Consider the following 16,008-nt stretch of genomic DNA (forward strand, 5'->3'; position numbering starts at 1 on the left):
GCCTCATTGACCTCCCCCCCGTTGGCTGGAATGGTGTGAAGCATACCACCACTGAACTCTGGAGCAGTCAAAACATGTTCTCTGAAATGATCCATCTTCCGTTCTACTTTCTGGCAGTCTGATGGACAAATCTGGGTTAGGCAGATGCCAGAAGAACTTTACCTACTGGAATGCACAGTGCCAAAAGTAAAGTTTGGTGGCGGAGAGATACTATTCTGGGGCTGTTTTTCAGGGTTTGGGCCCACCCCCTTAGTTCCAGTAAAGGGTAATGTTAATACTACAGGATACAAAGATATTCTAGACATTTATGTGCGTCCATCTTTGTGGCAACAGTTTGAGGAAGGCCCTTTCCTGTTCTGCATGACTGTCCCCCTCTGCACAAAGCAAGCTCCATGAAGGCAAGGTTTGATGAGTTTAGTGTAGAGGAATTCCAGTGGCCTGCTCAGAGCCCTGACCTCAAACCCAGCCAGGCCTTCTCATCCAAGATCAGTGCCTGATACCACAAATGCTCTTTTGATGAAATGAGCTCAAATTCCTACAGACACATTCAAAAATCTTGTGGAAAGCCTTCCCAGAAGAGTGGAGGCTGTTATAGCCGCAAAGCGCATATTAATGGTTTTGGAAAGGGATGTCCACCAGGCTTATGTAAATGTGAAGATCAGTTGTCCACTTACTTTTGACCCCACAGTGCAGGATGCCAGGGAGGTAATACACTACAGCAGTGGTGGCTGGTGCTTTCTGACACAGGAGAAGCACAAGTAGCGATAATCTAATGGCAAAAAATTGAGTACTCAAACTACCACTCAGAAGTTTGGAATCATTTATAACCATCTTAATATGATCTTGTTTTATATTCAGTCATAACTTAAAATGTTTTAAATAGTATAAACTAGACACTAAAACTTATTTTTAGATGTTTTGCTCAATATTAAAATGTCATATTTTTGGGAGCGATAATAAATTATAAAATGGTAAACAAATATAATGTAATTGTCTGTGCAGAATTCTATTCTGTCAATTTATCTGCCTCAAGATTTGATGACCACTTTTGACGTGAGGCATTATGTGTATTAAGTTATTATAACTTTGTTCTTGACATTGTAGGGATTTACAATCATTTTTTCTGCTTATCATTAGAAAACTGTGAAGACCAGCATTCTATAATAATTTTATAGATTTAGCTGCAGTCAATTGAGTATGAAAACATTTATTTCAAACTTTTGAGTGGTAGTGTATCTATTTTCTAGCTAATCCTCTACAATAAAAGCTGGAGAACATAGCGTTTGCCTTGCCTCTTAACTGTAGATATTACATGCTCTTAACTGCAGGTATTACATGCTTACAAAATATATTAAATGCTTTACTATTAAAAGTTAACTTAGTCAATAAAAGAAAATTACAGAGTTCAAAATGCTATATTTACAATTTATTCACAATATTTCCCAAATGAAAAGACCATAAAAGACTATAAAAGCTCAGAATTATAAAGAGCCAGCAACAGTATTCAGAAGAGTCATCAAATACAGAAACTGCCAAAATTATGTTTGTAAAAGCCTACAATCCAATAAACGTTGCAATGATTTTCATATGCAAAAAGAACTCTTCAGTGAAGAACATCCAGGTGGGGCCCAAAATTACATTGTTAAAGCATGTTGTCCAGTAAACGTTGATCTTTGCTCCAATAAGCAGTGTGTATTTAAATCTGTATCATTCGGGTTCTATGGGACATGTGGCTGATTGTTTTCTGTGATCTTATTTATAGCCTGTATTATCATGTTGCCTTAAGTTGGTAAACTTTAACCTAGTAACATTGTGAGTAGTATGTGAACTGTCTGTACATGACTTGGACCAATCAGAAGCAAGCAAACACCCATGTGTTGTGCACTTGACAACACAACAACAACTAACTGGCAACAATTAAATGGCAAACTGTTTTCAGCGTTTGATATGCTGGTTGTCTTGACCAAAAAAAACAGGGCTGGACCTTAAGTTATAGAAAAGAAAATCAGAATTTAAACAGCAGTCACAACATTGGTTGAAAAATTGCAGTTAGATACAGATCGTTCAGCACTAATGGGACCTGCTTCCACTGGCTTCCACAAGTATGTTCATGTAGACTATGCTATCAGACGCAGCTCCCATTAAATAAACAATGTCAGAGTACAATAATGTAGTGTACATATTTCACACTGTTGTTTTGAACGCACCCCAAGTCCAGCCTAAAACCCAATCAACCAATGGAAAGTCATAATGTTACAGGGTCCGCTCACCCCGTCTCTGTAGTACCAGCAGTCGGTCAGTGCACTGTAAGTTATGATAAAAGCATCCAAGAAACTCCACAAATGATAATAATAGCAGTTGTTGACTTTCTGATTTACTTAAATGTTGGTGGCATCATTTGAATATGTAGTCCACTCTATGTTATCAATATTAAATGACAGTTCATGTGTTTATTATTGAAATATATGAGTGAGTTCACTTCCACAATAAATTTGCATGGTAACCGAAGCAACCTGAATGTAGGATGATAACTGATACCTAGCTAGCCAGCCTGCTAAACTTAGCCATTCCCTGTGACCTACTAGATATCTAAACTGAATGGACATTTTTGATATGTTAGCTAAATCACATGATATGTGAACAAGGTAAATAAGTATAGCTGTATTTCCGCATTCCAAAGGAAGTTTATGAACTGAAATTTAAGTTGACATTTAAGCATAATTAACTGTAATGAAAATGCCTAGACTAGATAGAGACATAGATTTATATGCAACAGTCAGAAATGCAGTTCTTGGCAACATGCAGATTTTCAAGATGAACTCCACTGTCAAATGTGATGTGTTAGGTGTTGAATGACTGTTGCAGACTCTCTTTAACCGGTTTACACTTTATATTCTCAGTAACTGGACTGTATTCTACCTCTGGGACGCTGTCTGCCCTCACTAGATGAGGTCAGTAGATAGCTAATAGGCTCAATAACATTGAGAAACAGACTTCAAATTCAGACCTTTCCAGAAGAGCTACAGTAAAACTGCATATAAAATGAAGAATATGTTACTTGTATGCCTGTTAAAAGCTTCATAATCTGTGCATAAGCTAAAATTGGCATCAGGCATGATTATACAACACTTCTGGTTTGGCACTAACAACATTACAAATTAACATAGGGAGGCTAGCAGAAATTAGCATTATGCTAGCAGCTATTGGCCCAATGCGAGCCTACTTATAAAACAAATGACAAAGTTTCTGCATTGAACATTGCTATCTAATGACAAACAACTGGCAGATCTTCATGTTTTTACAACTGCACCTGTTTCACAGCACAAACAAAACAGTTCATGACTGAAAAATTCCATTCTTTATTTTACATTCTGTTGGATCCATGCTTACCAGTTGCCCTTTCCTCCCGAACTCGGCACTCCATAGACTCAAACATGTGCAATATAGGCTTGTGTATGCTGAAATAAGTTCTCTCCTGCTGTTCTAGAGCAGGAGAATCAAATGGGATCTCCCACAATCTCCCACACCACTGTGACTGTTGCTGTTTTCATCTCTACATGTGATAACAATTTCTCTAGGTTTTAGCACCACTTCATGAGTTATGAATAGTAAGTACAAGTCACATCACGCTGCTCTGTACATAAGCCACAACCCCACGTCTGTTGCAAATTCGGATGATGTCATGCGTTATTCAGGTATTTGCTGCTGGAGTGCATCTGTAAGTGTTTTTGTTCTTTCAGCTTTAAAACAACGAGAAAGAGAGGAGATGTGAGGGCTAGAGCCTGTGGACAGAAACATGAAAGATAAGAGATTGGAATAGTAGGAAAATGTTTTTACAGGATTTGAAACTGAACATCATCAAATTTGCCGTTAATAAAAATTAAGGGAAAAATATCAGTAGCTCTCATGGTAGGAAAAGGTTAGAGACCCTTGATGTAAAGTAAAATCAGGCATAGCACAAACATTTATTGGTTTGTACAAACATTTATTCGTTCTTTAAAAATATATCAGTGTATGTGAGGGTTTGAACATCCCTGGTCAAATTACACATTTTGTCGAGAGAACACACTTAAATATGACGTTTTCCTCTAACTTTTAGTGCACAATTTCTATTTATTTACTGAGTTTAACATATTAGAAAAAAATAAGACATAAATACAAAATGTGCATACACTTTTGCCCCGGCCATTTTTTCTCCTAATGTAAGTTCTGCAAATAAAAAGTAATTGAGCATTAAAATGTGCAGAAGTGTGTTCTCTGTAGAAGTGTGTTAACTTAATTTCACTTAGAAAATCAATAGAACATGAAATTTGTCCAGGAGTGCACAAACTTTTGCATAGGACTGTATATTTCATTGTAACAGGCATTTCTGGTGCAATTTTTTTTACAAAGCGAGTGTTAAAACCTGGCCATTTTCACAGTTACTCTAACTTTATAAAATCTTAAACTGTGTTATGAGGAAGGTTAATTATACATTATGTTTTGTGCAGATTACAGTGCCAAGCAACAAAGACCAGAACTGTTTTTCAGGAAGCTTTTTAAATGTCAGAATGTAACACCTTGGATTTCCTCACATTGCATTGCTATTGCACTGGGTTGCATCCACATCTTGCCCACCTTAATGTTGTAGTGTGCAAACTGCAACATTTGTCAGGGAGCTGTCAGCGAAAGCCTCTGATGCATTATGTACTTTTGAATTTTCATTATGTTCACATCAACGGTCGCAAATAAGTCCACAAAGCATTCCTTTAATCTGTTCTTTTATCCATAAATCTGAGACTAGTACATAAACAGTTTACTCCCTTTCTGCCCTGTTAAGCCCTGTTGAGATTATGTAACGCTTCATGAGTTTTAAATGGGCTGGCGACTGTGCTGTATGTCACACAGGCCGTAGCCATCAATTGCCGCTTTTTTTAAAAGAGTAGAAACTCCTCATACATATGGCAAAACTCTGCATTCATGCTGTGTTCATCTGTCGTACTGCTATTTTCAAGCTTTCCCTGGAGAGCATGCAGTGGAGAAATAATAAAAATAATCTGTTTAAACGGGCTTTCAGTCTCAGATGGAGGCTTGAGCAGAACGAGAGAAGCGAGGGAGGCATTTAAACACTTTCAATGTAAAAATGGCACGGCGTTTTAAGTGGCAAAGGGAGAGCGTAGCAACAGAGTTTAAGCAGTGGAATGTTTATTCTGAAACAGTTTTCTGAGATGGATGACATTTTAAACTGCAAATAGATGGCATGCCGCAAGCCGCTTTTGCTTGAAATCTCTGTCGCTTCACCATATAACAGAGAAACATCAGACCAGTAGGAACTCTTATAACATGAGCATAACAAGATGTTTGTTCGGCGTCAGTGGGAAGGCCCAGGGAGATTCTTTTTGAGAATCAGATGTTAAGTAGGCGCGGCAGTAGCTTTTAGCTTGGTATCCTCAGTTTCGGCTGTGAAGTTGTGGGGAGGAATTTCAAAAACCAAATTGAGGAAGAAAAAAAAATATCACGCGAACACAGCTTTGCACCTCAATGACTTGCAGGTGATTTTCAAACAGTAGGCTGTCTGGAATATAAATGCACCCCCACTCAAATTCAGACATAGCAAGCAATTTAACGCTAGCCAGAAAGACATAAGTGGATCACCCTCCTGAAGGAAGTAGAATCGTGCCAGTTATTTTCTGCTCTTCTATTTTTTGTTCATCTTTCTGTTCTGCACTGTATTCGTGTGGCTCGGAAGTACGGACTCTTGAATCATTTTTTTCTCTCCCAGGGCCATTATCGCTGTAGAAAATGCTGTTCTGAGGTTTAAAGTTGATGTTTTCTGTTCATTCAGGCTGCAGAAATTTTCATGTCCAGCAAAGATTTATGTAATTAATGCACTGAAATGTGCCTGTTTTTGTTCTGTTGAATAAATCAAGCTGACTTACTAAAGAAATGATTTCACGTGTATGTGAAAACCTGTCTCTTTTTTTTTTCTTCTCTGGCAGCTTGAAATGAAGTGGCCCCTAGTTACAGCTGGCTCTCTGACACTAGCAAAGAGACTTGCACAATGTTCGAGAACATGAAAGAACCCTCATTTTATATTCACAGAACCTGCCTCTGCTATTCAGCCTTTGAACTTCCATTAAGCAGTTTATCACTGTGCAATTCATTTCCTTTTTCTAACCCTCGGGATGAATAGTATTTCTCAGCACTGCGCTGGTAACATTTTTTCTTACGCCTTGACCAGTCCAAAGTACTCAGACTGTTATTGTTATTCACTTGTAGCTTTTCTCTTCAGAGCAGATAACAGCGGAAAAATTAGTTTCCCAATTTAGTACATTCCCTAACTTATAGTGAACTGTTGCCAGCTTCCAGTGGGGTTTGAGATGTTGTTCTAAAAGTGCTATGTTCTTATAATTGCCACTGATTCATACTTGCTGTTTAAATCATATGAGGGTTATGATGGTGAATGCAGGTGAAGTTATCATTGTACATCATGTACATTTACATTCAGCAGATTCTCTTTTCAGAGCAACTTGCAGTTGTATTCACAGTGTTAAAGGTTTGTGAGATCACAGTATATCGTCATCCAATCGTGCGCCCTAGGGGTGTCACAGTGGGGGGGCCAGTGAGAGAGAGCATTTCCAAAACAAAAAAAGGGCCGCTTTCCCACGATGGTCGATATTGCAAGTGAGCTACCATCTGAGCATATTTTGAGGGTACATGGGAAAATAGTGGTGTGATTAGTCTTTAGTAACCTGTTTCGGCACAGATGGTCAGGTGGTAACTCAGAGAAGCATGATTAAACTGGCGAAAATAATCTTACAAGCTACGTTTTTCTTGTTGTAGTTTGGTAGACCTTGCTGTAGGTTTTGTTAAAAATGAAAGAAGTAGCTTTACTGAGTCAGGAAGAAAATGTTTTTCGGACCAAGTCATGCATCTCTTTATGTATTAACAGCACCTGAACAGGCTAAAAGAAGGTCCAGCTCAATATTTTGGCCTCAAATGCAAAATCACCATTATACTGATGAAGATGGGATGACAGTAGATCGTTCACCTGCATCTTCAGAACACATCTTTCACCAAATTCTCTTTGAATACTTTTTTAACACACTTTTTCTTCTGCTTGGGGAAGAGGCCCAAAGCACAACTATGGTACAAATTGTTCTTGCCACATGTTGCTTACAATTTCCACCAGAGAGGTCTCCAACGTCCCAAAACTTGCATAGTATTGCTTTAAAATGATAAAATGACCAAGGCTGACCATATTAAGTTGGCCTACAGGCTGTTGTTACTTTAGCCTATTTTTATTAGTGCATTAAACTGGGTTTTACTACATTGTCTGTTTTTGTTTTTTAGCAACTTTGATGTAAACACAACATCCAAATAATTTAAGTCCACCTTCATTTCATGAAGGATGATGTTCTGTTTTTGGAAAGCTGGCAAGCCTGACCATGGTTATATATATTCTGTTCCGAAGCCAGGAAACATATCCAGAGAAGATATATGACTACTGCATTGTAAACCTGCGGACAACACATTTTCTTACATTTAAATCGCCCTTAGGCATCTCAATAAATGCAGTTCAAGATTTTATCACAATACTGTCAGTCGCCTCAAGCCTAATATGTTACATTTGTTGGCTTTCTTTTCAGTTCCGCCGTCCATTCATGAGATGAAGAGTCATGGGGTCCGGCCTGGTTACACGGCGCTGCTGAGGTGCGAGGCAGCTGCTGTCCCAGCTCCAGTCTTTGAGTGGTACAAGGGGGAAAAGAGGTAGGACCCAAAGGCAGGATGATAAAAAGCCTGGCTTTTATCTCTTATTTTTTGCACTGAGTTGATAAACATTTACTCATCTTACATTATTATGCATTATATAAGTCAGTTCATCCTTGATTCAAGCTGCATGCTGCAATGAAGATTTATGTCAGCTGGTTCCTCTGTTGAGTAAAGTGTGCCTTTGAGGATAGTAGGCCAGCGATACAATCTAAATTCCTGTAAATATTCAGGCCATACGAGTAGGTGAACAGGGGATCCAGATAAGAGATTTTTTTTGCTTTATTGCTGCAGGGAAGCATGGGAGTAAAACACTTCCATTCACTGATCTTTTGGATGATTATTCATATTCAATATTCATGCTTTCAGTCTCAAGAGCACATGCATTCTGTATGTTCACTGCATTCCTGCACATCTAAAATTCAGCATGATTATTTATAACTCATAGCATCATCATTCAGCTAATCTCAGAAGTCACGCTATGAAGTGGTGAAAGCCAGTATTGAGAAATCTTACACTATAAGGCTCAACCTTGAATTTTAATTAAATGTTTGCATAACCTCACCACCAGTAAAGAGCATTTCCAGTTTCTGCATCAATCAGTGTCGGCTCAAGTGGTGGTTCTTGAATTTAAATACCAAATTACCCCATTACCCATCATTTACCCACTCTTTCTGAGTACGATCTGAATCAGCAGTTCACACTGTGCTAATTGTAATTATAGGCTTCACTCAATTTATTCAAATTGCTAAGGAGGCATTGGCATTGGTTCTAGGGTTTGCCTAATTTCAGACTTTACATTTGTTATTCTTTATAAACCATCAGCTTTTTTTCTTTCTTGTTTTCTCATGAAAACCATGGAATGCATGCTATAGTATTAATGTTGCAGGCTTTAAATAATAACCTGCACATACTCTTTGCTTTGTTGATACCTTTAAAGGTAGTGAATGGTGTTGTGTTTAATATACACTGATAGCCAAAACACTATGACCAATTGCCTAATATGCTGTTGGTCATCTGTATGCCACCAAAACAGCCGCCAAGGCATGGACTCTACGGGACCTATGGAGGTGATATCTGGCACCAAGACGTTAGCAGCAGATCCTCTCACATGTTGCGAGGTGGAGCTACACAGATCAGACTTGTTTTTCCAGAGCATCCCACAGATCCTTGATCAGATTGAGATCTGGGGAATTTGGAGGCCACAGCAACACCCTGAACTCTTCATCATCTTCCTCAAACCAGGGAGCATCATCCTGCTGAAAGAGGACCCTGCTGTCAACGAGCACCATGGCCATGAAGGGGTGTACCCAGTCCATAACAATGTTTAAGTGGGAGAAACTTGTCAAATTTTAAGTGGGAGGAACAGAGCCAGAGTTTCCCAGCAGAGCATTGCCCAGAGCATCACACTCACTCTACAGGCTTGTCTTCTTTCCACAGTGCATCCTGGCGCCATTACTTCCCTAGGTAGACAGTGCACACGTACCCTGTAAAAGAAAATGTGCCTCATCGAACCAGGCGAACTATTGCTCCAGGTTTAGTTCTGACGCTTGTCCAGTGTAGGTGCTTTCGACTGTGGACAGCGGTTATTGTGGGCATTCTGACCCAGAATGAAGCATGGTGCGATTCACTGTGTGTCCAAAATTCCCGTGACTTGTGCCACAGTAGCCCTTCTGTCTGTTTGGACCAGATGAGATAGCCCTCATTGCCCTTGCACATCCTGAGCCTTGGGTGCCCAATACTCTGTCGCCAGTTCGTGGTTTGTCCCTCTGCAGATCACTGTCGGCAGGTATTCACCATTGCTGAGTGGGAGCACCCCAGAGGCCTTGCTGTTTTGGAGAGTCTCCAACCCAGTCTTCTGGCTGTAACAATTTGGCCCTTGTCAAAGTTGCTCAGATCTTCACGCCTGCCCATTTCTCCCACATCCAACATGTCAACTATGAGAACCAACTGTTCACTTATGTATTTCTCTTATATATTTAATATATCCCAGACCTCGGCATGAACTGTTGTTATGAGATAATTAACATAAATCTGTGAGTGGTCGTAATGTTTTGGCTCATCAGTGTATAGTATTAAAATAGATTGTAGGTACATTGTTAAACTCTGTATGATAATCTAAGTGGATAAAAAGGTCTTTTAGAATTACAAAGCCCCAGAATTACAAAGGACAAACTTGAGTAGGCAGGGTTTCTATGTTGTAACATTTAACTACCAAATAATTGATCCTGGCAACTTTAAGTTTTGCACATGTCACTCTGGTTGTTGTGTTATTTTTTTGTTGCTGTTGTGTTGTTAAGAATGAGTAGCATCCGTTCTGTCTTGCAGTGATCGTCCCTGCAAAACCTTTTGCTAACATTTGAGCAAATCTCAGTAGGAGAGCAAACAACAGCTGCTTAGAGATTTGCTGGACATAAGGTCAGGCGCATCTCCTCAGCTCAGAGAGGAACATGGATAGTCCATCAATTCAAATGTGTTTAGGGAGCAACTGCACTGTGAGGGCAGGGGAGTTCCACCCTCTGCACGTTTCACCTTAGCTTCAGAGCTTGTCAGACATGTAATCCTTGTATGATACAGATGACAACCCAACGACTGTGGATTCAAGAGATCTCTCTCCACATCAGTGGCTTTTGCAGGCTTTGTTGTACTACTGCATTTGTATCTCTGCAGTTCATTTGCAGGGCGCTCATAAATGTAAGCTTATTAGCAAGGGCGCATGATTGGAGTTGACCAGGATCAGAATTTGCTGTTATTGACTCATAACACACAGTCATCCATTGATCAGTTTATTTTGATTTTGCATCATCTGTGTAATGATTTTATGGTGTGAATTATGAAGTCAGTCTGTGTTTCATATCAGTAAATATTCGTAGCCTGCAAAGTGCGAGGTTCAGGTAAATAAACAGTGTTGTTATGCTTGAAAATTTTGGCTAAGAAACACTGTCCAAAAATCAGTTATCAGCTGATTTGATTGTAAAGAAATGGAATCCTAAAGAATTATGATTGGTGCCCTCATTCTTATTAGACTGTCCTATTCATATTATTGAGTAGGGCTGTACAGTTTATTATACGTTTTGTCATTATCATGATATGAGTGTTCACACATTACAAAGGGTTGTGATGACAGAACAGATTAAATTACATTACATGTATTATTATATTGGTGGAAATGTAGTGTTAGGAGCAGCGTGCTTCGCTGAGGAGTGAGTGACTTAACCACTCTGCTATACAGCCAAATCACACACACATGTGCAACTACTCTGTGACTATTCTGGCTCCCATGTTTTTAAAAATGTGCGTGAAGTGTGTAATGGGTACTGTCACAACAAACCTGCGTCACTACAAGGAGCTTCCGAAGAAATTTAATATGTGTTATTGTTTTTGTAGACTCATATAAAGAAGAAAAAACACAAAAAAGCACAAAAACACAATGTGATGTTTAACCTTGTGAACTTCATTGTTTTTTTGTAATTAAACACTCATTCCAAATTTGATGCCTGCAACACATTCCTAAGAAGCTGGGACAGAAGAATGTTTACCACTGTGTTACATCACAGTTCCTTTTAACCACACTTAATAAAACGACACAAACTAATCCAGTTTTGAAACCGGATTTTTTGCCATTCTTCTGTAGTTCTTCAGCTGTGCAACCATACAGGGCCTTTGTTGTTGTTGTTTTGAGCTTAATAAGGCATGTTTTTAATGGGAGGCAGTTGTGGACTGCAGACAGGCACCTGCACTCTTGGTTTATGCAACCATGCTCTTGTAACCCCTGCAGAATGTGACTTGGAATTGATATGTTGAAGTAAGCAGATACGTTCCTGAAAAAGACGCCACCAAAAAGGCAGCATATGTTGCTCCAAAATATGTTCAGCATTAATGATGCTTTTACAAATGTGCAAGTTACCCACTAATACACCTTGATGCCATGACAGACTCTGCATTTTGAATTTTACACTGGTAACAATCTGAATGGTCCTTTTTTTCTTTTGCCCAGGGAACACTGGGTCCATTACTTCCATTAATAATCAGAAACACTGACTTCTCAGACCACAATATACATTTCCACAGTTCATCAGTCCATTTAAGATAAGTTCGAGGTCAGCATTACTGGACGTTGTCAACATATGACTTCCACTATGCGTAGTACAGTCTTGCATTTGTAGATGCAGCAACAGTGTTTACTGACGTTTTTTCAAAGTATTCTGGAGCCCCATGCGATAATACCCATCACAGAAGTGAGCAGGTTTTTAATGCAGTGCCATCTCAGGGATCAAAGGTCATGGGCATTCATTTGTGGTTTTTGGCTTTTTCCATATACATATCTTATTTTTGTGTTGTTATTGTTCAAATGCAGGTTAAATTAGATGTATAAATGACTGCTTTCTGTTTTTATTTGCATTTTACCTACTGTCCCAATTGGTAAATGGATTTGTAGTATTTCATTTTTTATTCTGCACTTTGCACAACAGTGAATAGTGAAACAGCTATTTATTTCCATATTGTGCAGCAGGATTACGGAGGGAAAATTAGAAATATTGAAGATGTTTATCTGTTTTTTTTTTAGAATTAGAGTGATGTTGCTAGTGAGCATCACACAGCCAAAAACATCTAATTCTCAGTTGGCTGTGAATCTCTGGGAAACCCAATTGGCTAAGTTCCCATTGAGTAAGGATTGGATGGAAGGATTACTCTCTGTGTCTAATCCAGAGCAATGTACTGATTCAATCAGGACGTCTTCACAGCCATGTGGTATAGTTGAGTGATTGGCATTCTCGTCCAAGTGCGCTTTTCATGCGTGACGGTAGTTGTGTGGTCTGCCCGCCCCAAAGGGACTGGTAACAGGAGACGAATAAACTGGGTAGAATATAAGATGAAAAATAGATGAAAGTACATAAAATATGAAAAAGCCCCTGAAAGCAGCTTATAGGACACGATGTGGACCATGCATATGAATATGCAAATGCTTCTTAATGATTGTACATAAAAAAACAATCTGACATGAACTTGGTGTGCAGATGGCCTCATTGTTCTTGATTATTGAGACTTCAGGGAGAGCATTCTAGCTGCATATTAGTAGTAGTATAAGCATTAGTATTATACCCACAGAGCATCCTAGCTGCATATTAGTAGTAGTATAAGCATTAGTATTATACCCACAGAGCATCCTAGCTGCATATTAGTAGTAGTATAAGCATTAGTATTATACCCACAGAGCATCCTAGCTGCATATTAGTAGTAATATGAGCATTAGTATTACACACACAGAGTATCTTGGCTGCATATTAGTATTAGGGCTGAAAATAATAATATTTTGATATTCCATTATTCATGAATTAATCAACAAGTAGTCAATCAATAGGCTTAAATGTGACCTGTAAATGTGAAGAGCTGTAACAGTAAAATGTTTGCCATCTTCTGACAAACTAAAGTACTGTTCACCAAGAGATGAATTACCACCACTCAAAAATGCATGCTGCTTTGTTTAAGCCTGTCTATATTTTTCAGCTACAGAAAGTAATAAACAATAGCTAAAATAAGTGAAAATAAATATGTAGGTTAATGTTATAGCTCTTCAGGCAGCAGCATCATTTAATCAGTGTAACATTTTAATGTGCTGGTTCAGTAGATGTGGTGTATCTGAACAGATTCTGAGACCAGCGGATGGCATTTTTTTCATGTGAAAACTATGTTTACAAATCTGTTTGTTTTTTAAGCTAATTGACCAGTTTTACATAGTTAGCCAGCTAATGTATGTAACTCTGTGGCAGGACCAGCTGCTGAATGTTCAGTAGTTTTTTGAAGTAGCAGCTGATATTTCTAATTAACGGTAACTGATATGGCTTAGAAAATTCCAGTGACTATTTAGTTAGTAATATAGCACGATAAGCTTTAGTGTTTTTGTAAGGGTAACATTAGCTCATTCTGAGAAATCACTTACGGTACGTGCTGCACGTCCTCAAGGAGTAGTTTGGTTTGTCAGAACACCAGCATGGATGAAAAACTGCCATAACACCGGGCCTCATTCACAAACCTTTCTTAAGAAGAATTTTTTTCTTAAAACTCACTTACGCAGTTTTCATGAAGATTCATACATTCACCAGTGTTTTCTTATATGAAACTTGTCCATACACTATATGGACCTCTTAATCATTGAATTCAGGTGCTTCATTCAGCATCATTGCCACAGGTGTATAAAATAAGGCACCCAGCCATGCAGTCTGCCTTTACAGACATTTGTGAAAGAATGGGTCATTCTAAAGAGCTCAGTGAATTTGAGAGTGGCACTGTTATAGGACGCCACCGCTCCAACAGTTCAGTTAGTGAAATTTCTTCCCTCCTAGATATTCCACGATCAGCTGTGAGTGGTATTATTGAAAAGTGAAAGTGTTTAGGAACCACAGCAATTCAGCGACGTAAAGTTACAGAGTGAGGTCGCCGAGTGCTGAGGCACATAGTGCATAAAAATCACTAACGCTCTGCTGACTTAATAACTGCAGAGTTACAAACCTTGTCTGGCATTTACATCAGCACAAAAACTGTGCGCAGGGAGCTTCATGGCAGCTGAAGCTGCATGCAAGCCTTACGTCACCAAGTTCAATGCCAAGCGTCAAATGAAGTGTTGTGTAAAGCACGCTGCAACTGAACTCTGGAGCAGTGGAAACTGTGGGGTGACGAATCATGCTTCTCTATCTGGCAGTCTGATGGACTAGTCTGGGTTTGGCGAATGCCAGGAGAACGTTACCTGCCTGACTGCATTGTGCCAAGTGTAAAGTTTGGTGGAGGAGGGATAATGCTATGGGGTTGTTTTTCAGCGGTTGACCTAGACCCCTTAGTTCCAGTGAAGGGAAATATTAATGCTTCAGCAGACCAAGACATTTTGGACAACTGTATGCTTCCAACTTTGTGGGAATAGTTTGGGGAAGGCCCTTTTCTGTTCCAGCATGACTGAGCCCCAGTGTACAAAGCAAGGTCCATAAAGGCATGGCTGGGTTTTTTTTTGTGTGGAAGAACGTGACTAGACCACACAGAGCCCTGACCTCAACCCCATCGAACAACTTTAGGATGAACTAGAACGGAGATTGCGAGCCAGACCCTCTCATCCAACATCAGTGTCTGACCTCACAAATGCTCTTCTGGATGAATCGGCAAATATTCCCACAGACACACTCCAAAATCTTGTAGAAAGCTTCCCAGAAGAGTGGAAGCTGTTATAGCAGCAAAGGGGCAACCAACTTCATATTATTGCCCATAGACTTAGAATGGGATGTCATAAAAGCTTTTGTAGGTGTCCCAATACTTTTGTCCATATAGTGTAGATGAGAACAGAATGTATGCACAGTCTAGAGCACAAAGCTGCGAACATTTCTGCAGTGTAAGAACACATCATAAATCTGACATAGACTTTTTCTTACAATCTTTCTCAAGAAATTTAAGGAAAAACAGGAAGATATCAGCCCATTGTGCTTACATGGAAAATAAAGTCAGACTTGCATATGTATCCTTCATTTTAAGAAAATGCCCTCAAGCTTCACTTCTTTTAAACTTTCAGCTGAAATTGTTCTTTTTCTTTGTCTATCTGCTCACATAGATATGCCACTATACGTGAATTGCTTCCCCCATCAGGTGAAGTTGTGAACTCACTTTCGATATGATGTCACTTTGAAAACATAAAGAAAAATCACTAACGGAACTCTCTATGATTTATTATTGTTGAAATCAGTAATGTCAAATAACTGTTTCAGCCCTCATTAGTGTTATCATTGGCTCATCACTAATACATTGTCTTTGTTTGCTGTTTGCTGTTTCCAGGCTTAGCAAGAGTCAAGCTGGCATTGAAATCAAGAACCTCAGCTCCAGATCAATCCTCACAGTGAGCAACATGACAGAGGATCGCTATGGCAACTACACCTGTGTGGCCGCCAACAGGTTGGGAACAGCCAACGCCAGTGTGCCTCTGATTCGTAAGTAACAAGCATTACTTCCTGTTGTTTGGCTCTCATTAAGCTCAGAGTTGCTTTTTTTGCAGATAATTTGGAAACCGATCCACATTCAGAGCTGCCTGTATACGTGACTCCTCATTTATCTGATAGAGAGGAAAAAATAATGCGCTGTTTGTTTTTGTCTTTTGTATATGGTAAAATGTGCCTCTTGTGTATGATTTCGAGGTGTTTCAAATGAATAGCTTTTTTGAGACGCGCAGCGCTTTCTTTGTGCACCCATTTTGACATCCTTAGTCATCTCTTTGATTTGGAGGTT

The 16,008-nt window shown here is 39.2% G+C and overlaps 1 protein-coding gene across 1 annotated transcript in view; it reads left to right on the forward strand.

Annotated features, from left to right (window-relative positions):
• Nucleotides 1-16,008, forward strand: part of negr1 (neuronal growth regulator 1) — a 154,572-nt gene that overhangs the window by 94,383 nt on the left and 44,181 nt on the right. The window contains exons 5-6 of the mRNA XM_036570697.1: nt 7,629-7,749; nt 15,562-15,713. Coding sequence (XP_036426590.1) covers nt 7,629-7,749; nt 15,562-15,713 — 273 coding nt within the window. The remainder of the gene's footprint in view (nt 1-7,628; nt 7,750-15,561; nt 15,714-16,008) is intronic.

This window comes from Colossoma macropomum, unplaced genomic scaffold (genome assembly GCF_904425465.1).
Source record: "Colossoma macropomum unplaced genomic scaffold, Colossoma_macropomum, whole genome shotgun sequence".
NCBI classification, from domain to species: Eukaryota; Metazoa; Chordata; class Actinopteri; order Characiformes; family Serrasalmidae; genus Colossoma; species Colossoma macropomum.